Source organism: Grus americana, chromosome 2 (genome assembly GCF_028858705.1).
Source record: "Grus americana isolate bGruAme1 chromosome 2, bGruAme1.mat, whole genome shotgun sequence".
Lineage (NCBI taxonomy): Eukaryota > Metazoa > Chordata > Aves > Gruiformes > Gruidae > Grus > Grus americana.
The window spans coordinates 79,812,893-79,840,442 of NC_072853.1; the positions used below are offsets into that span (position 1 = coordinate 79,812,893).

At 39.6% G+C, this 27,550-nt stretch overlaps 1 protein-coding gene across 6 annotated transcripts in view; it reads right to left on the bottom strand.

The window, feature by feature from the left end:
• The window catches only part of CTNND2 (catenin delta 2), a 691,690-nt gene that overhangs the window by 146,072 nt on the left and 518,068 nt on the right, over positions 1-27,550 (bottom strand). For all 6 annotated transcript variants that reach the window (XM_054816775.1, XM_054816773.1, XM_054816771.1 and 3 more), the window contains one exon: positions 7,598-7,811. In XM_054816775.1, the coding sequence (XP_054672750.1) occupies positions 7,598-7,811 (214 nt within the window). The remainder of the gene's footprint in view (positions 1-7,597; positions 7,812-27,550) is intronic.

Consider the following 27,550-nt stretch of genomic DNA (forward strand, 5'->3'; position numbering starts at 1 on the left):
AAGATGTCATAGCCTATAGGTTGGAAATTAGCTTCCCAACAGCTTACGGGTGTAAGCTGTACAGCCTTTTACCTTCCTGGTTTGCAAGGAAAACGGCTACAAAGATTCGGTGTCTCAGGAAGTGATTGCATAATGGGCTCATAGGAATCCTTTATAAAATGCCAATTAATTCCTGCTCTGAATTTGTCTGGAAATTACTTCTACATTTCTAGAAATGATGTCAATGCTTTCTGTAGGTCATGCTAAAATCTAAAATGTGAACTTTGCCAGACTGTAGAATCGTACTGTGAAGTACAACAGCGCTCCTCCTTACGCGGCTCTGCCTTGTTCTAGCACATCCACTGACTGTGAAACGTCAGCTTATTAGTCTGGAGAAGCACAAATAGATATTTAAAGTATTTTCTAAAAATTATGATGACGTAAGAGCGATTTTTGAAGACTCTCTGTAAAACCTTACAGTAACCGATTTTTGGGGTGGCCCTGTAGCCCCCTAACCATGCCATTGCCATTGCCATTGCTATTGCGAGTAACAGGCCAGAGGGTTTGTAGCAGTGACAAGTAGTTTTTCTGCGTTTAACAAATCCTTTTTTTCCTCTTCTCCCCATTACAAGATTTTAAATGTAACGCCAAGGAACCATAAACTATTCTATGCAAAGTCTGAGCTGCGAGACAAAATGTGTGCTTTTACTGCAATCTGAGACTTGCAGGAGACTTGATGGAGTTTGGCATATTATATGAAATTCTCACTGGCTCACAAAACTCAGGGCACAGGTTGAAGAATACCTTGACTGAAAGTATCTCAAGCAATGGGAGGGAGTCCAACAATTACGTAACCTTTGGGAACTGAAAAGGCTTTTGTACTTGAAGAAAGAAATACTGAAGAAACTATAATACGTAATTCCTCATTCAGTCATTGGTTTCAATCCCGAGTAGAGATACAAATTTTCAGCACACAAATAATTTTATTAATGTTGAAAACAACTGTTATTTAAAACACCTAATTAAAAGTAAATTAGTACAAGAGATTTAATCAACGCTTATAATTGATTGTGGCAGGATATTGTACTTACAATTACATTCATTTAAAGAAAGAGTAGGAAAGATTTATTAGAGCTAGTACCCTTCAAATCTCCCTTTTGAATGAAAAGCACTTACAATATACAAGCACATTTTAGTGCCTAAGCAAGTAGATTTGAAACTTGTGAATCTTATCCTAAATCTATTATTTAAAAAATAATTAAGCTTAAAGTCTGTAAGTCACCTGCATCTGTGTTTGCTAAGTTCCTTGAAACACTTGTTTAAAGTTATTACAGGGAATTTGCTTATCTGTAGAGGCAAAACTAAGCAAGAAATGAATGAACGTCTTTTCTTGCCAAAAACCAAAACAAGCACTTCTGAAAGCCGTGTTTTGTTCTAGCAGCTATCGATCTCCACGCTCAACCTTCCTAATTTCCTTGACTTGACAGGTCATAGTGACTGGATGTTGGAGGCAGAGGAGAAGCTAATTCACAGAGCAGCATCCTAAGGGGCATTTGTATACTTTCTACTTTTATCCCATTTCTCCATTTTCTTTAACTACATAGAGTTATGTTCCCCAAATGACATTTGGCAGTCTTATTGTCTTAGCTAATCCTATATTGAACTAAATTTACATCAACCTTGCAGCAGCAGTATTACCATGGTTACGCCATCACGACAATTTAAGCACATAGATGGCTTTTCACATTGTCTGTTCGAAAAGTCTGGGTACGTATCTGAACCTCAAACATATTGTATCTTTATAATCTAATTTCAGTTAATGTAATGCCAAAATCCTCCGTTTGGTTCCAAAAGCAACCCACTTCACATATTTATCTTCCTACCTATTTTTTTATACCAAATATCAAAAGCTGCTAATTAATTAGGACTTTCACTGGCCAGGCCTCCTTTACAAAACTTGAATATAATTAAGAAATGGGATATTTACTATGATCAACACTGGAACAACATCAAATGTAAACCTGCAAAAAAAAAAAAAGGGAAATAATAGAGATTTGAAGAATGACATCAAGGTGAAATACTGTAGGTATGCAACTCATGGAAGAGTTTGATTCTTCTTTACTTAAGTCTGTGGGAAAGTCCCCGCAGAGTGGGAGAAAACAGCCTTTACTCATTTTCAAATCAAATTTCCAAAGAGCAATAGGGCTACAAATAGTTGCCACCTCTAAACGATAAGTTTCTATCACAATAAAATTTCACATCTGTGTTTACACACTCCAGTAACTAAGCTAATGTCAAGGGCACTTTTGCACAAAATTATTAAATTGATAAACTGCTTCAAGATCCTAAGTACTAAATAGTCAGCCCTTTGCCATAATATTGTTAAACAGGATTTACTATATAAAAAAATCACAAGTATAACACCTTACAAAGTCCAATTAGAAAATAACATCACACATAGGAAACAACTACAGGCGTGTGATTTTGGCTTTAGGAACCCCCAACAGAAGAATTACCATTGTACTAGGAAGTTAAAAGTTCTAGAAAACTGGCCAGAATTACCTAATAAAAATAAAATCATAATAAATCTTCCACTGAAGTAAGCCAAAAGGTCCATTTAAATAGAATACTCCCTTAAACCTGCTTTACACATCACTGCAGGCTCACTAACTCGCAATTACACTGATTAGCAAAGACACATAGAAGGCTGGAAAGGACCTTCTGGAGTGTCTTGACCAACCTGCCAACAATTTATGCACATACTAATAAGCAGTATGCAATCAAAAGGAGGTTTAAACTGCAGCAGTTACCTCAAACCAGGTAGATATAAGGAGGACAACATATAATTGCTTTCAGTAACGCTGACAGACTATCTATAAGGTTATAAATGCCTCATTATAAACACGTGGCATCTACTAAAAACAGAAAAGAAACGTAAATCAACTATGTAATAATGTTGCATAACACGAGGTGACAACAGAGGACCAACCAAGCCAAAACACAAACTGGCCACAGCTGAAATTAAAGACAACATTAATGAATATTGGAGTCCAAAATCTGGGAAGTGAAAGAAAAATTCTTCCTGTCCAATCTGACCATGGGCCAAACACACTTGGACAACTAGTGCTTCTTTGAAAGGAACATTATGTATGAAACGTCTTACAATATTTTGCAGGAATGGAATATATGCTTTTTGATTCAGTGAATAAAAATGTGAATGAAATATACAGAGTCTACATCTATCTATCTATATATAGTATATGTGTAGAGTGTTAGATAGCTTATGCTTTTTAAATTTTTTTGTAAATGTGGCAACTTTCATAATTTATATATTTTCAGTAGACAATAGTTAAATCTCCAACACAGTAATGTCAAACAAAATAAGCAGCAGGCTGGCTGCTAGCACAGGGAAAAAACCATTCCTCTGTCATTATTTATAGCTATATTTCTTTATCAACTTGTGCTTTCTAAAAGTGGATCATCCCCTTTTACCTTTCAATCAAATATGGTATATAGTTTGAAAATGGGTTATACAGCCACATAAAGGGCCTCTTTAAATGGAGATTTTTCTAATTCACCTAGGTTATTGTTCATAGGTAGAAACTGTGTTTCTAGTTGTGATGGATTTTGTCTGTCAAAATGAGAAGAATAGCAGTTTAAATCATTTTGTCTGAGACAGGTACCCAGTTAGCAGGTGGAGCTGATGGAACAAGGAGCCGGTGTAGGTAGAATCTAGCAACAGCTGCTTGACCTCACCTTCTCTGCAAGGCATCAACAGGATTCCTCTGTTATCCTTGCTAACAGTTCACGTTTTTCATGTCCTTTTTTTTTCCTGATAGTAAAACAAATAAAAATAATGCTAAAATTGAATTTTGTGGAAGGGTTCATAATTAACTTTAACACTGGAAAGGCAAAGGAGTCACAAATCAGCTACTCATCTTCATTATTAAGAAGTGAAAACATTTTTTTCTACCATCTGCGGAATCTGTGCTAATTTTGTACTGTGCTCTTGTCTATTTATATTTATTGGGAAAGTGTTAACATTTAATTGTTCTAAAATAGAAGGCTTTTATTTTTTCCCATTAACAGGAGCTACTGTGGAACCTAGTAGCGCAGCGCTGGGGTGAAAGGATGGCTTAATTAAATACAGTGCATCCAGCTCATACCGACTTCTTTTCATTTACAGACCTACATGAAACAAGACATTCTAATTCGGGTTCTCCTTGACTCTCTGGAAATTACGAGAGGCCGCAGGCCGTGCTGAAATCTCTATGTCTATCAGCATATTTCACCTCTGTGTAAATGTATATATTCCTTGGTACACTTCAGCTTATCCGGGTAAAAAAACCAGTGATTGTGGAAGTGTTTCTGAAAGAGTAAACTTTCAATATTTCAGGAAGTATATCCTGGGCATTAACACCATTTAATTTCATAACAGCCAGGCAGCAAACTTCCCTCATGGCTTCTACATGTGAGCCTGCACTGAAACCATTTGCTCCATGTGGGAAAGCCTTGAAGCTCTATCACTTTGCAATAAGGTTCAGCTTGTCCAATCCAAAAAATTTGAGCATGGTATAGTTTTCCAATATTAGCCTGAGTCCTCTGCTACCAAGGAGGAGAAAGATGAGATAAGGGAAAAAATGAAAAACTCCATTTTGGAGAGATTATGGCAGAAAAATCTCTGGAAAAGAGGAAAAGCCACAAACGGCACTGAAGGCAATCCTGACAAGCATGGAGCTACTGCGATAGAAAGCTGGTCTGCAGCTTTAAATATCCTTCCAAACCCAGTCTTGAGATAGCTGGAAATTGAAATTGTAATCTCCTTAGAGAGAAGCAACAAGAAGGAAGAAAATGTGCATGTTTGAGGAAGGAACTAACATCGTAACTTTTGCTCTGGCGGGCATGTGCTTCACGGTACTTGAGGCAGGGGGTGAATGCTTCACTACTGTTCAGACAAATTGAGCTGCTAAAAACCTCTCCTGCCCATATTTCTTCCCTTGCAGCTAAGTGCCTACTCAGAGTGATTCACACCTTACTCTTGCCAAATTCCTGGACAGGTCATTTAGACTTGATAGGCTCAGTTCCCCATCCGTACGATGGAGATAATGACACTTCCCCACCTAAGAGAAGTGCTCTGAGGACAAACGCTGGAGGAGTATTTAGGGGCAGCCGTCACAGCTGTATATATGAATTCCTCAGGCAGGAACTTCAGGAACTTTGTGCCCTCTCTAGAAGTAACAAACAAGAACAGCTTTTAGGTGGACAGGATGCACAGTGAACATGAGAGGGGAAGGCTCAAGGTATTCTGTTTACTCCTAAACCACACATTTGCTATTATTTTCTCTGTACGTCCTTCAGGCTATGGTGGCACTACTGAAATAACTATCTTCCTCCCTCCTCAACTCAGGAAGGCTGATGGGAAGCAGGAGGAACTTCTTTTATTTTCCCTTGTGCCCACCACCAAGCCAACTTTTTTTCATTGCTGAGGCAGCTGCTGCAGGAGCTATCTTTTCTTCCCCAGAAAGGACACAGGGAAGGAATTTAACTGGGGCAGCCGTCACACTACAACACTTTACAAAAAAGCAAATGAGAACTGATTCAGATGCACGATTCCAGCCTGCTTCCTGAGATGCAAGATGAGAGGTGCAGCTACGAGCGTCGCTTTCAAAAGGAGCTTTGCAGAACATTACCACTACCAGGTTTGCATTTTTAAAGCAAGGGCCAGTGATGTGCATTCTGAAAGGCACAAAACCCAGCCAGGGCAAGCAGTGGCCTTCTGGGACGTACTGGCTATTAAAAACAAATGAAAAAACCCAATACAAAACCAGGTCCAGGAATAAAATCTTGAAATACCACTGACTTTGATTCTATTCCTTAGGGTCACCATCTTGCTCTGCTCCCCCTTCAGAGATGTCCAGCGCACCTGATGCTCACCATCCCTGGGAGCTGCACCTACCTGTACAAAGGCTGGTTACTGCCTTCCATTGATGGTCAGTACCTACTCTTCTCGGTAATAACAGTCTGAGGGCATGCTAGCAAACATATCCTTTCGTTCTGTGGGAATTCATGAAAATTTAGCCACATACTGTGCAATGGAAGGAATGTAAACTGTAGCCTAGTACCTGTTCTTTAAATGACCTAATGACACTATGTGTTCAGCCTACAGACAGCATGGGAAGTGCCGCTGTGACTGCTGAGGTGTACTGCTGATGTTCATTAGCAGTTTGCCACTTACCACTCAGAATAAATAGGCAGAATGTTCCCTAGAGCCAGGACACAGACAACATAACCAACAGACAAACAAGTATGTTGAATCCGAAGCGGTGGTTATACTTTATTAGATCTGTCAGTAATTCTGTCACTCTGCAGGAGGCATCATCTGAGCTCCTGTAACCCAGTATCTCTGCCCCATTAATCCTGCCTAACAAGTATGAGGCGATAGCTGTTAGTAACTAAGAAACAAAACTAAATATAAAAATCTACATTATGCCATTTATTCAGACACTCTCAAGGAAGGAATCTGGAGTCAACCAAAGGACAATAATCTTATGAATTGTATCCTAAACAAGGCCTGACCCACAAGGGTAAGTAATTTCTGAAGAAACACAGATGATAGTTTGTACTGTGATGCTTCTATGACAGAAATGAGAACTCTTCTTACATATTTTAGCAGGAAAATCATAATGGAAATACAGGCATTGTAAAATAGGATAATGAAAACATCTTAAGATTTTTTATTTGTAGCATTATATTAATCACCACGTTGACGTCAGCAACCAAGCAGAATGAAATTACAAAGTGAAAAAGCAAAAGAAAACAACCATCTAGCTTCCTTTTGGGGTTTTAAATGGGATAGCTTAGGGGAAAGAAATCTCCAAACATTTCAGATAGGTGCTGTTTGACAGTATTTCTGTATTTATGAAAAAAGCCCAACTTTAACTTCGTAAGGGAAAAGGTCCAAACAACCTTAAAAAGATCAGATTCTACTATATTGAGAAAAGAAATCAACTTTACCACTACCAGCATGGCCTGCGACTAACATACATCACATAGCAGGCTATCAAATTTCAGAAAAAAGGCTTCAGAAGAGGATGCTGTCCATCCATCCAACCTGCTTTTCTATTCTCCTATCATAACCACAAAAAAAGTAAAAAAACCCACCAAATCCTCCTTCTCACTATATAGGATATAGAAGAAATTATTAACAGCTTCTAAGAAAATTCAGTAAAATCTGACTTCTGCATGTGCAGCCCTACACCAGACAGCAGGAAGAGCAGAGCACGACTAATGGTAGGACCTGTGTATGGAGCACATCTCCTGCACGAGCATTCACGGCTTATCAAGAACAGAGTGACCAGCAACCGTAACCAGAAACCATGCCTGAACCAGTGAACTGTCTGCGTAGTACCGAATAAAGCAATTCATACATTACCTATATCCAAAGGGCTTGAAAGTGTTTTGCTACAGCAAAGAAGAAGGTAATAAAAAGAAGACTTACTGATGGAGCAAGTGGCACACAGCACAGAACTGTGCTTGCATGGCCTATATAGAGTTTGAACAAAAAATATTGAAAGATTCAAACCTGTGACCAGAATAAAAAATACTGAAAGAATCAAACCTGTGACCAGTTCTCTGATTTCCAAATCTGTAGTCTTGCGGAGTAACCGTACTAATGCTGGGATACCACCACAGTTTTTCAGAGCAATTTTGTTGTCATCATTTGCCTTCCCATATACCAAGTTTCTCAAAGCTCCACAGGCACTACGGTGGACTTCTGTCATCCGATGGTCCAATAGGTCCACCAGTAATTGTATTCCGCCTTGTCTTCTTATCTGAAACAGGCCAAAGTGATAATCATAAAATTAGGGAATGAATGCCAGCACTAAACATGCTACCCAACATAATTAAGCTGTAGTTTATGCGGGCGATGCTCCAGCAAAAGTATGCTGGTAGCCCTGCAAAGCTGCTAAGTTACACTGCTTTGATTCCTCATATTATTTTTTCTGTGACAATATAACTGTACGATGACAAACCTGAACCTTTGTAAAATTTGCCAAAAGTTAGTCATGAGAGTTGCCTCAGTAAGATTTCTCAAGGTTCAGCAAAGTTTGCCTTGGCAAGGGTTTCTCCTGCGTTGGAGAAACATCATCTGCTTTGGAGCGTAACACATCGCAAGCTAGAGGAAAAACCACAAGACCACGGCAAACACAAAAACGCACTTAATGCAATAAAGTTTTTAGGAGTCCCTCCTTGCACATTTAATTACTTGGAATGTGAGCAGCTACTGTAGTCTCTGTAAGGATGTTATATTAACAAAACTGGGAAAGGCAAAGATGAAAAGAAAAGGAGTAAGTCTACACAAACATAAAGACAAGGATGATGGATAAATCATGGAAAGCTTGTTCTGTTACGATTGAGGGAGACCTTTAAGTGACGCAGACACAGAAGTTTTGTTCATTCCTAAGGTGGCCTACGAAATCAATTTCTCATGGAATATCTTATATAAAATATCATTCTAGAAAAAGCACACAAATGTTTGAGGCAAATGATCAAGAAAGTAAAGAATACCACAAAATACTTATAAAATCTGTTTGCCACAAATCCATCCTTCGTGTTCTCTGGCACTATTTGCTCCTCAAACAGTAATCAGTCTTGGATCTAATTTTAAGAAACTAGACTGATTCATAACTAATATACAAGGAGTATAATGTTTTAGCTTCAAGTAAGTTATATAGACATGTCTGTCAAAAAGTTTCTCCATGTGTGTTGTTGGCTGAGGAGCAAAGCAAGCCAGGAGCTTCAGCTGGCCATTTTACCACTTCTAGTAATATTTTCCCTAAAACATTAAAAGAGAGACAGCTATAGAGTGTTCTCAAAATTGCAGAGAAAGGTGAGGCATTAATTTTAGAATCAAACTTTATGATGACAACGTTTTGAAATCTTTGTGTAGTTGCTCTTGCATGGGCATATGAGTTCTTGGGGCTCTTCACAGGGGGGAGGCTTGGGAGTAGGAAATGGTTAAACAAAGCACACAAATTTATTAGAAATTTATGCTCTATCTACTAACTTCAAAATATTTAAGCATAATCCATGTATGGCATTTCATGAATCTAACACAAGCTTCACTGCAAATAAAGACTGAAAAATTATTCAGCCTTTGCGGTTCCAAAATCAAACTGTTCAAAATTACTTATTGATAAAATAGAAGTTCTCTCTTTCTTCTACCAGCTTATCTGGCATATTCCTATTTTTATAATAACAGATAGATGCAGTAATAGATCAGTTTTGTAGTTAAAAATTGTATATACTGAGATGTTACAGTATTAAATTACAATGTTATAATGTGCATACAGTTACCACACAGCTTTGGGCTAAAAGCCAAAGTGAGTGTTTAGAGATAAACTAAAATATTTTCCCTTAAATAGGCATTATATCAGTATATTACATCCAGCTTTCTGAGCAATATACAGCAGCCAGCACTACACACAGTGAATACGTGAACAGACATTGGTACAAAGTATCAGCTTCAGGTGGAAAAGTTCATTGATCTTTTTGAGAGCCCATGCTTCTGCTGCTCAGGCAAATCATGACATCTTTCAGTTCGGAAACCAGAAAAACAAATCAAAGAGAAAAGGCGTTGCAATACATCTCATTGGTCAAAACTCTACCCATGTGAGCAGGATGACTTGCAATGAAATAATGTTCTCCTTTCCAAGCTAAGAAAAAATTACCAAGTTTATCTGGGAGGGGTAGGGAGTAGGGCTGGTTGTTGGCTTGTTTTTACGATCCATCACCATTTAATCTTCAGATTAAAATATGTTCACTTCCTCTACTAACCAGATTCTCAAACCCAAGCATAATACATGAAGAGCCACCTACATAACAAAATAGATGACATTTATTGAAACAGACTAGGAACAAAAATTTATGCATCAGCTCCACAAAAGGTGAACCAACCACTGAGCTTCACACTTCTACCTCCGAAAAGAAACAAGATCTGATGGAAAAAAGAACGCAGTTAAAAAATACATGAGTTGTTCTGGTATGATGAGTAATATCAGGAACGACAGAATGAAAACACGCCTGCTGATCTTTGTGGTTTAGATTTTTAAAGCACAATATGCTGAATTAATATTTTAATTGCTTCAGTGGTAAAAAAAAAAGATTCTGAATGAGAAAAAGTATTAACTTTGTAGGAAAAATCATTCAGTGCACTATAATTCATCTGAAGACCCAGAGGGCTCTGCCTCCGTTCAGAGGCAGGCTGTGCCTGTGCTGCTTTCCCCACGCTCCCTCTCAGACACAGCCAAGCGGCATCTCAGGCTCCTTCCTAGTTTCTCTTGTGGACACTCTCAGGCAACAGGTTTTGCCATCTTCTGCTCCTTTCTAAGGGAAAATGTCTGGTTCTGCCACATTCAGGTCGGCATTCCTGAGCTGCACCCTCCCTTTTCAGTCATGGTATCTGACAGCACACTAGTATGCAGCTCACGCAGCTGACTGAAGTGATTCAAAGATACTTTCTTAAAAGCAAGGGCATTAAATATTCATCCAAAATGTGTTTCTGTCAGAAAAAAAAAATACGGGTAATACAACAGAAATGAAACGGATGTTACAAAACACGTTACCTAACTTGACGAAATTTCTTAAATTCTACTCAAGAAAGAACCTATTCTTACCTGGGAAAGACAAGACTTATTTGGCAAACTTTCTTTGAATTTCGAGGCTCAGATACTTGGCAAAGTGGCTGTGTCATGCAGGCAGAGATGAAGCTTATTCTTCACAACTGGGAGCTCAGTTTCTGGTGCTGTTCTTTATCTGGATTACTGTCTCGCTTTGGTTTTGTTTCTCCAACAGAAGTCTCACTCCATCTTTGTGTTTCCATCACATATCTATATAGCTGTTTAATACTATACTCTCTAGCAGGTTTAACTACGCCTGACAAATTATGACACTGTGATGGATGTTACCAGAATCTATTTACATTTATGGAAACTGAGGTAAAGGGAATGAATGTCTTTGTTCAAGTCCTTTATAGAGTTAGATCCGTGGCTTGGAGGACGATTCTGACCTAATGAGTCTCTAGGGGCAGATCTCAGCCGAGCTAAGTTGTCATGGCTCCAGTGAGTTCAGCAGCAGCGCTACTGCCAAATGTCTTTGCCAAGAATACTGCAATGGGTGGATAAACATCAATTTTCGCCAATGGGGCATCAAATCCCACTCCTCCAAAGGACTTTTGATAGATACTTCTGTCTCTCTCCTGACTTTATATGAAGAGAACATTTCTTAATCTAATATTTATTGACACTTCAGTGGCTGCTGCCTTGCTACATCTAGGAGAAAAAGAAAATAGAATACGCCGGAGCCTGCTTGCCTGCTACAACCACATAATCAGCATAGTACCAAGTTACCAGGAGATACAGGAGACCAACTCTGTTCTCACACAGACCGGTCCCAGAGTAGCCACTTCTGAAGTCCAAAGAATTACCTTCAACTCTGCAGCACAACTGAGTTCGCTCAGGCATGCCATAAAGCTTATTCTTCCTGTCTTGAATATATTGTCCCTTTTTTATGCTGTCTCTTCTCAAAATTAAAAAAGAAAAAAAAAGAGGATCAGACTAGAAGTATTAAAAATGCTGGGTGAATCTGTGTTGTGATGTTTCTAATCCATGGACATCGTTAATTTCTGAAAGTTCTTGCCTTTTTTTCCTCACTAGATATGTTTTGTGTATGTCTTCGGAAGATGCTGTTAGAGAGTTGCTAAATAAATATATCAGGCTGGGTTCTTTCACACATGGCATTATAGAATGTATGGAAAATCCTATCATCAGGACCGGGAATTCCAGGATGCATAAGTCTGAATTCATTCTGTTGGGCTTTCTTAACAACAACTCAGTGTAAACCTGTGCTGATCAAAGTAAGAGGTGAAAGAATGGAGATTACGTAAGTTTTGTCACAAAAAATTTTCCAGGAAAGAATGCACAAAGCTGCTTTCCTTTGATGAAACACGTGTCTTCTTTTTCCAGCAATTTTTTAAACTTTTCTTTAAGTTGATCCTCCATTAATGTTACTGTCCACTTGCTGGTCAGAAGAACTTGCTCTGGTCAAGTCCCATGATACCATGACACAGACAGCCAGGACAGGAAAAGGTGCCAGACTTTCTGGTCCACAGACAGATAAGAGTGCACTTACATCAGCATGATTCCAGAGTTTTCTCCTCTGGCATTGTATGAAGTTTGGTTTTGCATTGCATCTGGGAACATATTTGTATCCACAGTATGCAGATACAAAGTGAATTGGGGCTCGAGAAGGTGTTCGGACCAGTGCTGGAAGCAGTGAAGATGTTATCCATGTCCTAATAAGGGCAGCCTGGATGTCCCATGCCAAGAGCCTTTGAGAAATGTAATTTAACAGTTTCAAGGCTGACTTTTGATTCAATGGATTTGGCTTCAGCAGTCAAGAAGCCAAGATCAGTTCAGAGTGTGGTTACCACAACAAATTTTCCATGACAGTGGACTGTTAGATATTTAATCTACCAGGAGTTACACGTGACCAGCTGTGTTGGGTTTGCATGGCAAGGTTTTGGTAGCGGGGGGGCTACAGGGGTGGCTTCTGTGAGAAGCTGCTAGAAGCTCCCCCTGTGTCTGACAGAGCCAATGCCAGCCGGCTCCAAGACAGGCCCGCCGCTGGCCAAGGCCAAGCCAATCAGCGCCTCTGTGATAACATATTTAAGAAGAGGAAAAACACTTAGAGGGAGAGCTTTTGCAGCCAGAGAGGGGAGTGAGAAGATGTAAGAAACTCTGCAGACACCAAGGTCAGTGCAGAAGGAGGGGGAAGAGGTGCTCCAGGCGCCGGAGCAGAGATCCCCCTGCAGCCCGTGGTGAAGACCATGGTGAAGCAGGCTGTCCCCCTGCAGCCCATGGAGGAAGGATGAGGGGGTGTAGAGATTCCACCTGCAGCCCATGGAGGACCCCACATCGGAGCAGGTGGAGGCACCTGAAGGAGGCTGCGGCCTGTGGGAAGCCCACGCTGGAGCAAGTTCCAGGCCGGACTGGTGGCCCCGTGAAGAGGGGAGCCCACGCCAGGGCAGGTTTGCTGGCAGGACTTGTGACCCCGTGGGGGACCCCACGCTGGAGCAGTTTGCTCCTGAAGGTCTGCACCCCGTGAGAGGGACTCCATGCTGGAGCAGGGGAACGATGAGAGGAGTCCTCCCCCTGAGGATGAAGAAGCGGCAGAAACACCGTGAGATGAACTGACCGAAACCCCCATTCCCCGTCCCCCTGTGCCGCTGAGGGGGGGAAGGTTGAAGCCGGGAGTGAAGTTGAGCCCGGGAAGATGGGAGGGGTGGGGGGAAGTGTTTTAAGAGTTGATTTTATTTTCTCATTCCTCTACTCTGTTTTGCCTAGTAATAAATTAGATGAATTCCCTCTCTAAGTTTGGTCTGTTTTGCTCGTGACGATAATTAGTGAGTGATCTCTCCCTGTCCTTATCTCGACCTACAAGCATTTCGTTATGCCTTTTCTCCCCTGTTTAGTGAATGAGGGGAGTGAGAGAGCGGCTCTGGTGGGCACCTGGCCTCCAGCCAGGGTCAACCCACCACACCAGCCTGAAGCACATACATTGGTAAAGCAGGTCAATAATACATTGATGATATGTCTGAAACAATACATATAAACTTGATTATTGTATGACTTTAGCACATGAATTATTTGACAGCTTGGTCTTCTAATTGATACAAGAGATTGGACGGATGCGTACAAGGAAAAGAAATGTAGGATGTGAAAGGTATATAGATACCTGGAATGTAAGGACACCTGTTTTGTGAGGACATCTTGTCAGTGTAAGAGCATGCTTATGGGATGCTTTCCGGGGATTGTGGCAACGTGCAAAGCTTATGGAATGTTTAGCAGAATGGCACAAGAAAAAGGGAGACATCCAAATGCATGGGGGAGGAACAACATGAGAAAACAGAAGAGTGTCATGAAAGAGGCTCATCAGTTATAAGTTGTGCTTCAGTATGCTTGTCCAGCCAAACCCTGCGCCTGATCACTGCAGTCTGTTTTATTTTCTTATCAAACCTAATTCCTAACAATTGTCCTGGATGAGGATGGATTACATTCTGGATCGGCATAGTGCTAGTGAACCTCGAGCTGCAGTAGCCAATGAGCAGGATAGGAGACGTGTGAAAGAGCCATCAGAGACACCGTACATCTAGGGGATAGATACCGGTGAGACCAGGGTCTGAGGATGTGCTACTAGGCAGACCAAAGATCTGAGCCAGTTGCCAGAGAGACCTCTTTGTGTCTGCGTGTGTATGACATGAGACCTGCCAGCAAGCTTTGAGCCCGATTAGCTGGAGATTGAGGACCACGTACCATTGTTCATTTTTCCCTGAGTGCTGCTTTGTGTGCATGGCGTGCCTGTGCAGGCACTGTTCTCATGTAGATCTGCTGTGTGACCTAAGCTTCTTTAACATACATACCTAACAAAATTAACAGGGGAGCTTCTATTTCTAGGATGATCCACATCTGATTAATTTCTCATTCATTTATTGTATTGGTTTTGTAGCTGTGTAATTTAGGTTAGCATATACTACACTATACTTGAAATTTTAACTGGGTTACATGTTCAGCCTTACGTCATATTTACTGAAAGATACAGAACAAGAGAAATCACCAGCTGGCTTGATAAGCTAGTCTAACTGAGAAGTGCCCACCTTCTGATGCAATGCCGTAACACATCCTGCTCCATCTCCAAGCAGAAGTTAAGAGTTTGGTCCCCATCACTCCGCAGACAAGTAACACTAACCCCACAGATGGGAGCAGGTGGTTCATGCAGCATTCAAGCACTACTCTTATACAAAGGATACGTTGTAGTTAATGGATCTAACACAGATCTCTGTTAAAAGAAAAAAAAATCCAGAGACCTCTCCCGAGGTATATTTAGCTTCCTTTGGGAAAGATGTCTGGATCTACAGGTCTTGGTATCTTCTCCCTGCTTTGTATTACACTGGTTAAATATAACCTTTACTCTTTTTGAGACTACTCTGGTCAACGGATACTTTCTGTGCTATAAAAAGAACTGCTGAAAGAAGGACAATTTATGAACATGGGACCTCTCAGGAAGTAAATAAAAAAAAAATAAAATTACAGAGTAAGTATTGTAGAAAATATTGCAGTTGTCTTATTTACCTTTTACTTTTCATGACAAATGCATGCCAAAGCATGCACAAATCTTAACACAGCTTGAAACTGAATTATTGTCAGATGTAAGCACTAACAGCATTACAGTCCATGACCTTAATTGACAAAACATGCTACCTGTCACTGATTCAGCACAGAAGCCATGCTGTTCCTCCGGGCTCTCTGTTTAAAGTCTAACAATTGGATGTGAAAACTCGACTGGCTTGCTTCCCTGGGGATGGGGAAGGCTTGCCCGGAAAGTGAGGATAATCGGGACTGTCAGACTGAGCAGAATTCACGCTTTGACTTACGATCAAAAGTATTATTTTCTCACATTTAGAAGGCCAGATAACTTCTCAAATGTGAATAAAATACACGCGAGTGATCTTTCTTCGTATCAAGGTGTCAGAAAACTGGCCCTGGAATCTGGCTGTTGCTTATGGCTTTACAACAGCAGAAGCAAAGTCAAAGCAAATAGACGTTAGCTCTTTTGACTGTTACTACAGTTTTGAACTTTATTTTGAAATGAAAATTGTTCTATTCCTCCCAGCAGCGAAGAAGAGAAGCAAAACCCTTTCTGTTAATCACTGCATAATGGGTATTGCCTCTTCCAGCCCTCAGAAGGCTGTAAAAAGCAGAGCTAGAGGTCCAGAAAGGAAGAAAAGTGAAGCTTCAAGTTTTAAACAGTTTAGCCAAAGACTGTTAGATAATGAAGTATTCCAACACAGCCTAAAAATACTGCTGTGATAGAAACCAAAACACCCTTCCTCTTCTATTTATACTCAGCAAGTGGGTATCTGAGATATTGTTCAAATTTTGCCAGTAGGTATAACTGGAACATCCTCTTCTGCATTTAATTGTGACTACCCAGCCTAACAAAGTTAAATATAATGGAAACAGAAGAGGATTAAAGATAGGTGACAAAAATTGTTAGAGACTGACAGTGTTTCTAAAATAACACAAACTCCTGTTCCCAATAAGACTTTAAGTGTTCCACTACTAACAGCTCCACAGTCCTAATTTGAAGATTAATTCATGGTTAAATGCTTACTTTCCACATCTTTCTTAATAATCACTTTTGAGTAACTCTTCATCCAAAGGAGGTGAAGGGAATCTAACAACAATCAAGCCTTTTTAGACATCATAGATATTAATTGCCAGCTTAACTGACATAACACACTGCATCATCCACCACTTATTCTGTGACATTTCCATTATTAAGAAAACTTGTTTCAATATATCAAAACACAAGTGTTTAAGCACATGCAATTATTTTTAATGCCACTGTGTTACATATGGAACGGAACTGAAAAATAAATGACTGCTAGCACAGGTGATGGTATACATCCAATAAACCCTAAATTAAAAGGACGATTCAATTTAAGTCTGCTTCTGGAAATGTTTCGTAATAATTGGTTTTAACGTTCTTAGATGCCGATTTTCTAACTAGCAGAGTAAGTGCTTATTATTTCACACGTGAATGGATTCCGAGCAATTCTGTTCCACGGGTGCGGGAAGGAGAAGCTCCAAGTGAGCAGAACCCAATGTCAAAAGCATTTTTCGACGCTTGCAAGCAGCGTGGCGTTTCCGAGATGCTCCTTGACTCTGGCCGCCCTGCTCCTCCCGGGCTCGCCGTCTGAGCACACTGCTGCGGGCGCTCCAGCAAAGTCTGAGAGGCTGCCGCCCCCACAGCAACTTGACTGCACTGACCAGTTATACACGGTATTAAAAAAAAAATTACATTTCTGGACTGACTTACTGCAATTCCAATTCCTCTCCACAAGACCTCCCTGTTAACTTATCTTTGTCTGTTTTACGTTACTAAAATGGCTTTTATCTAAGGGGAAAAAAAACCGCTGTGTTTTTCGGAGAAGGGTTTGGAAGACGAGCAGCCTGATTGCTAGCTAGTTTCAGAGGGCTGACTCCTAAAACTTAAAGTGGATGTGAAGGGAAGAAAACAAATCTCCACCAAAACTGAATATGGGAATAGTATTTAGTACAATATGTCTCTTAAGATAAATCGTACTGGTTCAAACTTTAAGTCCTCTCCACTATTTCGACTGATGTGCCTATGGAACAGCAGGTAGACAATACAAAATCCGCTCATTGCAAACACATGAGAGATTTATTACAGACAAATTTACCTGTAACATCATAGGGTAATTCAGTCTCATTAGCAAAGTAATTTGCTGCAAGTTTAAAAAAGTGCTGAGCAATTTTAGCTTAAAATAGAGTGGAATGTTATGCAAATTGCTGCATTAGCTCTGAAGTCTAATTTGTTTAAGGAATCTGAATCAGAGTTTGGATCTAGGTCCCATTTACGAACGGTTTTGTAGAAGTGTCATTAAGGACTTGTTAGATCTGACACAAAGGAAACATAAAGCTGTAAACAGGCATAATTTAAATAAATTCAACCACTGTACATATACCACATTCCGCTTTAAGTTAAAGAAGAATTACTTTCTGTGTGCAAAACTGCAGCACATGGAGATGGAAGGGGTTCTTTTTTCTGTGTCCGCAGAAATCAGGTAGGTGTTTGGAGGAACAGCTGTGTGACACCTGAGGACACACAACATGGGGTCAATACTGAGAAGCTTGTTTTCTGGGAGTGAATATTCTATTTCTCTAACTGAATGTGCATTTGTTTTTCCCTGTGTCTCTTAAGTGACTTCTTTAGATCATGGGATCTATGTATGGTGTTAACAGAGACTGGAAAACATGTTGTGAACAGAAGGAGACTCAAAATTATGTTCTAAAATTGCCCTGAAAAGGTATGAACAAACGTGCTGCCTCCTCAGTCAGTAGGCCTTAATGTATTCTGCACTGTGATACATTTTGTTTTACATGCTCAGTAGGAAGGCTATGCCTATTATAAATCAAGGTTTTAGCATGTTTTTATTTTTCACTAAAAAAAAAATCTCTGGCTAGGTATAAGTTACCTATAATAGTAAAGCAGTTTACCCTAATGCTCTTAAAAAACATTAATTTGTAGGCAGACACAAGCATCCTCTTCTAAATCTAAACATCAAGCTTTAATGGGATCATACAAATAACTCTCCTAACTGCAGGCGTAGAGCCGACCTAAAGTGCTTGTCTGACTGTGAAGGTAGCAGAAAAGCGATTTTCAATCCCACTGTTAAAAGCACTGTCTCCTAAGATGAACAGATCTGCACTGACCTGCATTAAGCAAGCTTCTCAGCTTTTGAATCACTGCGGGTATAAACTAACACTGAAGAACACAAATTAGGAAAAACACACACAAGCCAAAGCCCTTAGAAGGTACTGTAATTAATTGATTTTAATTTGGGGTCTTTGCTTTTTGAAACAGCCAAAAAAGACACAATACTAAAGAAGGTTCAGGAGTGTGCACTTTATAGATAATGCAATGGTAATATTAATTTAGGATGCAAAAGACACTGGCATTACTCAAGCACTGATCTAGTAGTGTCTGAAGTTAAATGAAAAATGATGATTAACGACAAGGGTTTGGATCATTGACTTTCTGGTATTTAAAACGAATTAAGCATCTATTTGAGAATGAAGGGTTACATTTATTATTGGGGGAAAAAATCAACATACATACTTCACCTAAAACCATCTTGGTATCCCTATAACCAGATTCCTAGTGAAGTTAAACAAGATACAGCAAATTCAACAGGTTTTTTTTACGTAAAGAAAAAGTAAGTTTTTTAGACGAATGCAGTAGGTCAGTACTTCAAATATTCCAACAGTAACAGAGGACATCAACTTAGCGTTAGACGAACATTTCTGTAGCTATAGTTAACTATATTCAGTTAAGTGTATTATTAGTGGGATTTAGTCAATGTGAGCACAAATACCATCTTGGAATGAGGTGGTCACCAGTAAGACCACAGAACATTCTTTTTTTTCAGTCATTTAAGCCCGAACAACAGAACAACTCTATCTGATGTTTCAGCTCTAATTGGAAATTCAAAACAATCCTTTTTGGATGCTTGCTGTAGCTATCTCAGATAGTTTGCCTCACAGAATTAAACAACACGCCACTTCTTCTCAGATTAAAAATACATTTACAATTTATTAGATCAAGCCTCATACTGCCCCCTGATGACCTCTGCTCCCACGACATTCTCTACTGCGATTTAAACAAGAGGTATTCTCTCCTTATAGCTGATGTATTGTCCTCCAGAGAGTCTCTCAGTCACATGACAACTTTCTGTCTCAAAGCTGAAGTATTTGGGGAGCCAGTTACTGTCTGAAAAGCTAATGAATGCATTCTCGTAACACCCCTCTTTGGTAGGAAGTTTTGCTAATAGAAACTCAGGCAGAGAAAATTAAATTATTTGCCTGAAATCACAAAGACAGGCTGTGGCACAGCTACAACTACGACCTGAAATTAAAGAGTTCCACCAGTGCAAAACTGCACTGCAGGATCTTTCCTCTGTCTCCCCGTTTCTGTATTACAAACGGAGTAAAAGTCAGCACAAGTAAACCTGCCTGATATCTAACGTATTTCGTGATATCCACAGTACAATATGCAAAATTATATATAAAAAGTATGTATTATAATGTGTGTGTGTATACATATAAATGTACTTGTACTGATTTGAGTATTGTTTTCCCTTTGAGTAGCTCAGGTTCTCTTTGCCTTCTAAAATCCACAACTTTCTTCTGATTTTTTCCTAAATCTCCTATAGTCTTTGAAATAGGGGAGGACCAGAACTTCACGCAGCATCCAGGACATGCACAAGACGGACTTGCAGAAGGCCCCAGCAACGTTCTCTGTTTCGTTCTCTATTGCTTTCCTGACACCTAACCTTCCATGTGCTTGTTGGACTGCCAATAAGCTTCAGACGACACTTTCCAAAAGCTGTCCAGCATAACTCAAGACCTCTCCTTTGCAATTAGCAGAATACAGAAAAAGCATACAGAAATGAGGAACAAGCAAAAATAACCATCGAAAATAGTGCCACCTCACTGCCAATGGACTCATCTACTTACTACTCTATAAAGCTTGTGAGTTGCAGCAATTTTTCAGTTGCTCCTGGACGTAAGAATAGGAAAGTAACAGCAAAGTAGCAGTTTCAGAAAAAAAAAAAAAAACAAAACACCTCACCCTAAACCCTGTAATACCTTTGTGTGTGGAGTAAGGAGCGCGTCCCTTTCATTAGGGCCTTGCTTGGTTAACCACGTGCCTGCGGTACGTCTGAGTCCAGTGAAGCCAAGAGCCAGGTCCGGCAGCGCTGCTGACACTGGTGGGCACCATTCCCACCCGCTCTTCAGCGACTCCGGCAGCAGCAACAGCTCAAATATTAGGGGCTGATTCGAACCTATTGTGTCATTTATCATTTTGCATGAACTATTTCTTTATATATGTTAAATGATCCTTATAGTGGGCATTGCAGTCCCTACTTTTTATACAGAGGAGTATCCAGGAACAAATCAAATCTCTTTGTGAAACTAAAAAATGTTATGATATTCCACATAACTTTTCAAGCTGTATCTCACAGATCTAACACATTTCCATCTCTGCCTGAACCTAGGTCTCTACAACTTATCAGCCTTAGAAACGTCAGCCATTTATCAGTAAGTAGTACTTTTTCCAGGATGAGGAGAAGGAAAGAGTCTGGCCCACAACCAGTAAAAAATGTAAAAAATTTCAGGCTTTCAAAATGGATAATTTTTTATATCTTGTTTTTAATTGTCTTGTTTTTTCTTTTACTCCTTATGTGGTATGAGTCATACTCTTGAGTTATACCAGCGTAAACCCTAGAGGAGCAGGACAGTGCTGTAAGTTGATTCTGAGATTACATAAAGGACCCTCCGGTTCCAGTGACTTCAAGTAGTTTTCTGCGGTGGCTGGATAGACAGGTAGGCATTTTAATTTTAGAGCTTTAGGTGTCCTTATGCCTCTACAAACCTGTGCCTTCTGCTGTAACCACCCTCGGCAGCTTAGCAACAGCCATCTCTTTGTATTTTTAAACACGCTTTGGAGATCAGCTGATGGTCTTTCCCTTAGATGTTTCATCGCTGTGGCCTTTTTATCACGACTACAATTCACCTTATTGAAATAATTTTGCTGCTAACCTTTTTAGTACGGATATGTTGAGAAAGCATCAAATTACAGATATTGATATAAATCTAGGTAATTTTATTTCTATATATAGTGTGCAAAGTCTTACTGTGGCTCACTGTATGATGAGAACAGCAATAAAAAATACGCTCTACAATAGGAAAGCAATCCCCTGCATTCATACATCAGCGTAATAAATCAGAGAAGCAATTGGCAGAAGAGTTATGAATAGAAAGAAATCCATGGCACATATACTAAAACGTTATACTGCTTGAAAAAGTTCCAAATATATTTATTGTCCATTCAAAATGTGGGAACATCATGTTACTTATGTCAAATGACACTGTCATTCAGTGTGTATTACCTTTCCTTCCCTACTGCCTAATATTTTCAAATACCAAAGATACAGCTTTTACAAATGTTGTAACACAACCAAGACATTTTTTCCTCAGACCAGCGGAGAGAGATTCACGACACGGTGCAATGCTCTTCCTGCATCTGCCGCGTGCCATAGAAAGTAGCATGAAGGCATTCATCTTGCGCACATAATACCGAGTTATTTTTCTCTCCTCCTAACTGCGTGAAAAGTATTACTGCCAGCTAATTGAATTTATTGCCTAAAATTCTCTTGTACGTGGTTACTCACTCAGAGGCAAACTCTGGCTGGCCAGGGCTGAAGAAGACAGAAACCTTTAGCCAGTATTGTCATCCCCTGCAAGGCAGACACTGCAGGAGCGAGTGCTAAACCCAGACAAACAGGAGGTCCAGACAGGTTTTGTTCAAGACCTCACTCACCCCCTTCACCCCAGAAGACGACCAGTGCCGGGCCCCTCAAAGGCAGCAAAACAGAGGTCAGACTCAGCACCCCAAAGACGTTTGCAGACCCTGTTAGCAGTTTGCCGTGTAGTGCGTAAACAGGATAGCTCAGACAACAGCAGCGAAGCAGGGACAGTCGTTAATAATTAAAAAAAAAAAAATTTGGTTTGCTTTGGCTCTAAACAATCATTGTTAACTACTTGTTAGCTTCATAGAAAAATGTACCTTAAAGAGGAATTTCTGGGAAGAGTGGGCAAAATTTTGTCCATTTGGCTCTTCCCTGGAAAGGGAATAACAGAGCGGGGGGGGAACATGAAAGCAGTGTAAAGCTGTGTGGGGGGGTGTGTAAAAACACAGATACATATTCTCAATATTACACCCACTTTTTACAAAATAATTATGTTTTCAGTCACTTTGTAAATTCATTGATTCAGTCGCTTTGTGAGATGAGAGACAATGATGTAACGTTATAAAATGACTGAAAACAATGGGAAGGCAGCAAGCAAAATGCTTCATTTTTGCTTGCCTAGCATTAACTCAGAAGAAACAACCATGACTAGATGTTCAATTACGTTTATGAAATAATACACTCTTGTTTACTTATTTTTGAAACCACATTGCTTTACAGGACTGACACTTTATTCCCAGTTGAGGCTATTTTTCAAGAGGATTATTTTTGAAATGTGAATGCAATAAGCCCAAGGCATTAATCAAGATCTTTAGCAGAGCAGAGGAGTAAAAGACAAGAACTGGTCCTCGCAATCTGCCGCTACTTTGCTGTGCAGTCTTCAGTTAACATCTTAACTCTTCAATTTCCTCTTTTAACTGAATGTTACTCCGGTGGGGCTTGTCGTTACTTCACGTATTTAACACCTCTAATATCTTCCTAATCTTACATCAAGTAAAATATATGCCAGGTGCGTAGTAAATCATTATTATAATTCAGGCAAAGTATCCTGATGGTGAAATCAAGAATAACCATGGTTAAATGACCACAGAGGGATCCCAGAGTGTACAATGCCACTCCTTCTGTGATACAGACAGCACAGATTGCGGAGGCACAGCACAGCACTCAGTGACATTCATTAATACTCAGTCTTAATAAATGTAAAGTCTGTGCACAAAACAGAGACACGCACTCCATCGTCAGGAGAGATAAATGTCATAAAATGATAGTGCATAAATTAGATGGTGAAGCTGAATGGAGAAATGCATTCAGAAATGCTTTTGAAAGCAAGACTATCAGTTTAAGATTTAATTCCCTGCTAGAAGGTGGGCTTTTATGCTTTTTTTTTAAAAAAAAAAAAAAAAAAGTGAAAAGGCCTATCATTTTATGGTTAACCATGTTTCTGGAATTTATTAGCAAAATAAAGACAATTTATTAGCAAGACAAAACCAGATTGATATATTCTGATAAATTTGATTTAGTAACTCGGTGTTGGACTCGAGATTGGGAGAGAAACAGAATTACAATACTTCAATGCTTGTGAATGAAAGTGTGTTTTTTATTAGCATTATTCTAAATAATAATGTTTTAAGACCATTAAGAGTGTAAGTGGTCTTAACAACAGCGTTAACATAGACTATTGTGTCAAGACCCATGCAGCCATTTCTGCCTCATCTGTTTTAGTTCCTATTAAAAAGGGAAAATGTTCGGCCACAGGGCTGTATTACAGATGATGAGTTAGTGCTGCTTTGATTCACGCAATTCAAACTAAAAGAGGAGAGAGGGTATAATGGAGATAGCATAAAGGGACATCCAAAGCAGACATATTAGACATTTCGAACTAGCGCTGCAGTTACTGAAATGCTATCGAATATACTTTCCTGCACACTTATCAGCAGAGAAGGGCTTGAAGTGCAGAAATCATTGTTATACTCTGCAGAAATAGACCATTTACATCTGCCTGCCTTAACACAGAAATACATCTCAAGCCACTGACTGCTGGAATAAATAAAATGGAAGGGAGCAGAGAGATTATGAGAGGTTATATAGGTCTGAAGATGGGATCAAAGGGGATGATTTGAAAAAAAAAAAAAAAAAAAGAACCAACAATAGTAGAAAACAAAGGTTGCTCTCAAAAAATCTCCTATGGAAAGAAAGAGAGACAAGCCATAGTTAGTGTATCAGTGATGAAATCTTGATCATGGGAAAAATGTCTTTGTTTCTATAAATCTAACAAAATAGAGGATTCAGCCTTCATCTGTTTCAAGTCTGTGTTTTATGAATCTCCCAATCAGATGAATGAAAAGACATCTTCCACTCTAAATGAATGCAACTGCAAGAATGCCACCAGACCCGCGGAGCCAGGCAAACTGGAGACAGAAAGATGGCCGGGAGGCAGCCTTGCACCCTCCCTTCCGAGCCCGAGGGAAGTGAGAAAGTTGCCCGAAGGAGACCATGGCGGTTCGTGCTCCACGGGGCTGGACACGCGATACGGGATCCTCACTAGCGACAGGCTCTCGTACGGTACCGCTGTACTTCATTAGAGTAGTTTCTACCAGCAAAAATGGCACAGAAAGTGTACTTGAAAGGGACTGTTTGACATTCACTCGCACAGGTGAATACAACTGCCCAGGGAGATGGGGGCATAGACCAAAGCGTCCTGCATGCAGTCATCTAAACGGAGGTAAGCAAAAGCATGAACAAATCAGTGCTCATTTTGGGAATCGGGTGCAGGCAAGCACCCCTTTGTATAAACAATCATCATTAAAATAGTAAATCCCTTGTGAAGCCATTTAGGGAAATATTTCTCAAACACATGTTTAACATATGAAAACTATGGTTATCAAAGTACTAATAAAATGTTTATAACTGAACAGGGAAGCATATCTCCAAAAGTATGCAATCATTGTCTGCGCTAAAATGCACGCTCAACAAATGTTTGAGAGTCTCTCTGCAATTTTTACATTACTTTTCAGTACCACCTATGAGATACTTCTTTCATTTAAATTAAATACCATGTCTATATCATCTTGCATGCAGAGATTAAAGGAGTTTACATTCTGCCCTCAATGGAAAACTGACAGTATCATCACCGGACAAGCCAAATTCCAGCTTTTAAGTGAAGAGATTTATAGAAGAAAAAGACAGAGAGAAGAGGAAGGCTATGGGAAGGTGAATGCCAAACTGTGTTTCTTCTTCAAACACATTGGAAAAGAAAGATATTCCGTTTTCTCTGGGACCCCTTCTGGAAACAGAGGGAAATCTTGCAGAACACTGTAGAAATAAAATCAAGATATCCTTCAAGAATGATGACAGCATCTCCAACCCTCCTTCTGGATCCTTCAAATGTTATGAAAAATTCTGTCAGCATTAGCCAGCAGGTCTAAAAGCAACATCATGGACTGTCTGTCCATCACCCCATACTAAGTGTAAGTATTCCATGAGACAAAGCCATGCTAGAAACGGTTGAGTACGTAACCTTGACCATCATGGATCTAGCAGCACTATGGACGACATCGAAGTTACTACAACACTGCAATTATATGAATTATAAATGTAAAAGAGATACAGGTGAGAATAAAATATATCCTGGAAGATGACAACAATAACATTATATGATGACATATTTTTTCTTATATGGCTCATATTCATACTCCATTTCAATCAGATGGACCAGAGGATGAGAAAGAAAGATGTATATTTAACAAGCCCTCATTAATAATAATAGAGAGCAACATAAGTATAAAAATAATGAAGATAAAGAAGAGGTTAGTATAGTCTATGCATGCTGCCTGACATATGAAAGAGTGGTGGTATTGTGTTAAAAGGATTCTGGGCACATTCTGAAGAACTCACAGAAGAAAATGCAGAAACACTTTTAAGATTAATGACAAAATAAATGTAAATGATGGTTTTGAGCAAGTTTGGAAAACAATTGCTTTCAGCGTGCAATCACTCATTTTTTTAGAACATCATGCAATAACATCTGGACTGATACTTTTTTTCTAAGACTGTGTGAAGTGAGTATATGGGAATGCTCTCCAAGATAAAGAGGAAACTATCTGATCCAGCGAAGTTTATTAAGTTTGCAAGGGAAGGCTTCAGGCAGGACAGTGAAGTAGTTACTGTTCTTTTATTTGGCATCTTTGCACAACTTTCCTGAGATGAGAACCTCAAGTGCTGTGGTTTTGATGGCAAAAATTAATTTCCTAGCTTGCAGAAAGGAATCATTGGTGCCAAAACCCCCGAGTGACCTGTTACACCTTTGCAGCTGATGGCAGGCTGCCATTTTCCATGAGAGCAAAATGGTGTTGGCGTGTGAAACTGCACAATTCAATCCTTTTATATGGTGACCTCATACAAAGGAGTAAGCTGTGATTATAGGAAGAAAAATTGCTGTGGAAGAATGAATCCTGTGTTTAATAGAATGTGCTCTTTTAAAGAAATGTTCTCTGCTGAGTATTTTAAAATGCTTCTCTTTTCCTATATCCCCTGCCTGTTCCTTCTTGGCACCCAGGACCAGCTACTCTGCCTCTGCACACAATCTCACCATTGTTGGTGTAAGAGCCCTCTCCTAAGGAGAAAATGCCATCTGAAAGGGCCTTCTTGTGCTCTTCTGCCCGATCAACTTTTCATTCACCTTCAAATAGCTGATCAAAACTTCTTTCCTCCTTTCCTTTTGCCTTTTAGTTGCATTCTTCACTGTCATCAATGAAAGAATAATTTATATAATGAATCCCTAAAGTATTCTGAGATTCTGAATTTCAGATTTATTATGCCTAATTGTAATGGGCTGCCTGGTAATTTTTACGAACTTTAGCCTTCTGCCTCCCTATCTCCCCTTTCACGTATGTGATATCTTCAGTGAGGACTGGTAACTGCTCAATGGGCGATGAAAAATCCAACCATCAGATATTAGCAAAAATAATACAATTTCTTCAACTCCATTCTGATATCTGTTTACCACGTAAGCACCAAGCACAAGGAATAAAGGTAGAGAATGAGAAGCACTTCTGACAGCAGATGTAGTGTCTGTCTTGCAGCCAGCAATACTCAGAGACTCAGAAGTAGCACTTGAGGAAAACTTTTAGGTAAGAGCAGCAGTTACAATCATACTTTTGACTAAAGACTAGCACTGAATGGTTTTGAGCAGCATAGAAGTGGCAGCATCAGCAAGAAATAACACCGCCATCTTCATCAGCGGTCAGTGTTGATCACATTTACCTATCGCCGTACTGGTATGTTCAGGGCTGGAACGGGAAAAATAAAAAATTATACCAGAAATATAAAACATAATTCACTCCAGCAGTTTTTTGTGAAAAAGTAAATGACTTCTGACCCCTTACTAGCCAGCCTGGAGTATCTTCACATAAAGAGTTACCAACTTTGTTTGAAAGTCCTGTGAGTTAGAGAAGGGCATTTGCAGACCTCATTGGTCTGAGAGAATTGCTGCATAAAAGACTGAGCAGGGTGTTTATGTAGCAATAAAGGTACATTTAGAGTGGTATCATCAAATTCAGAAGGACATCTGTGATCAACACATGTTTTAGAAATAACACATACTGTAAAGAACACGGT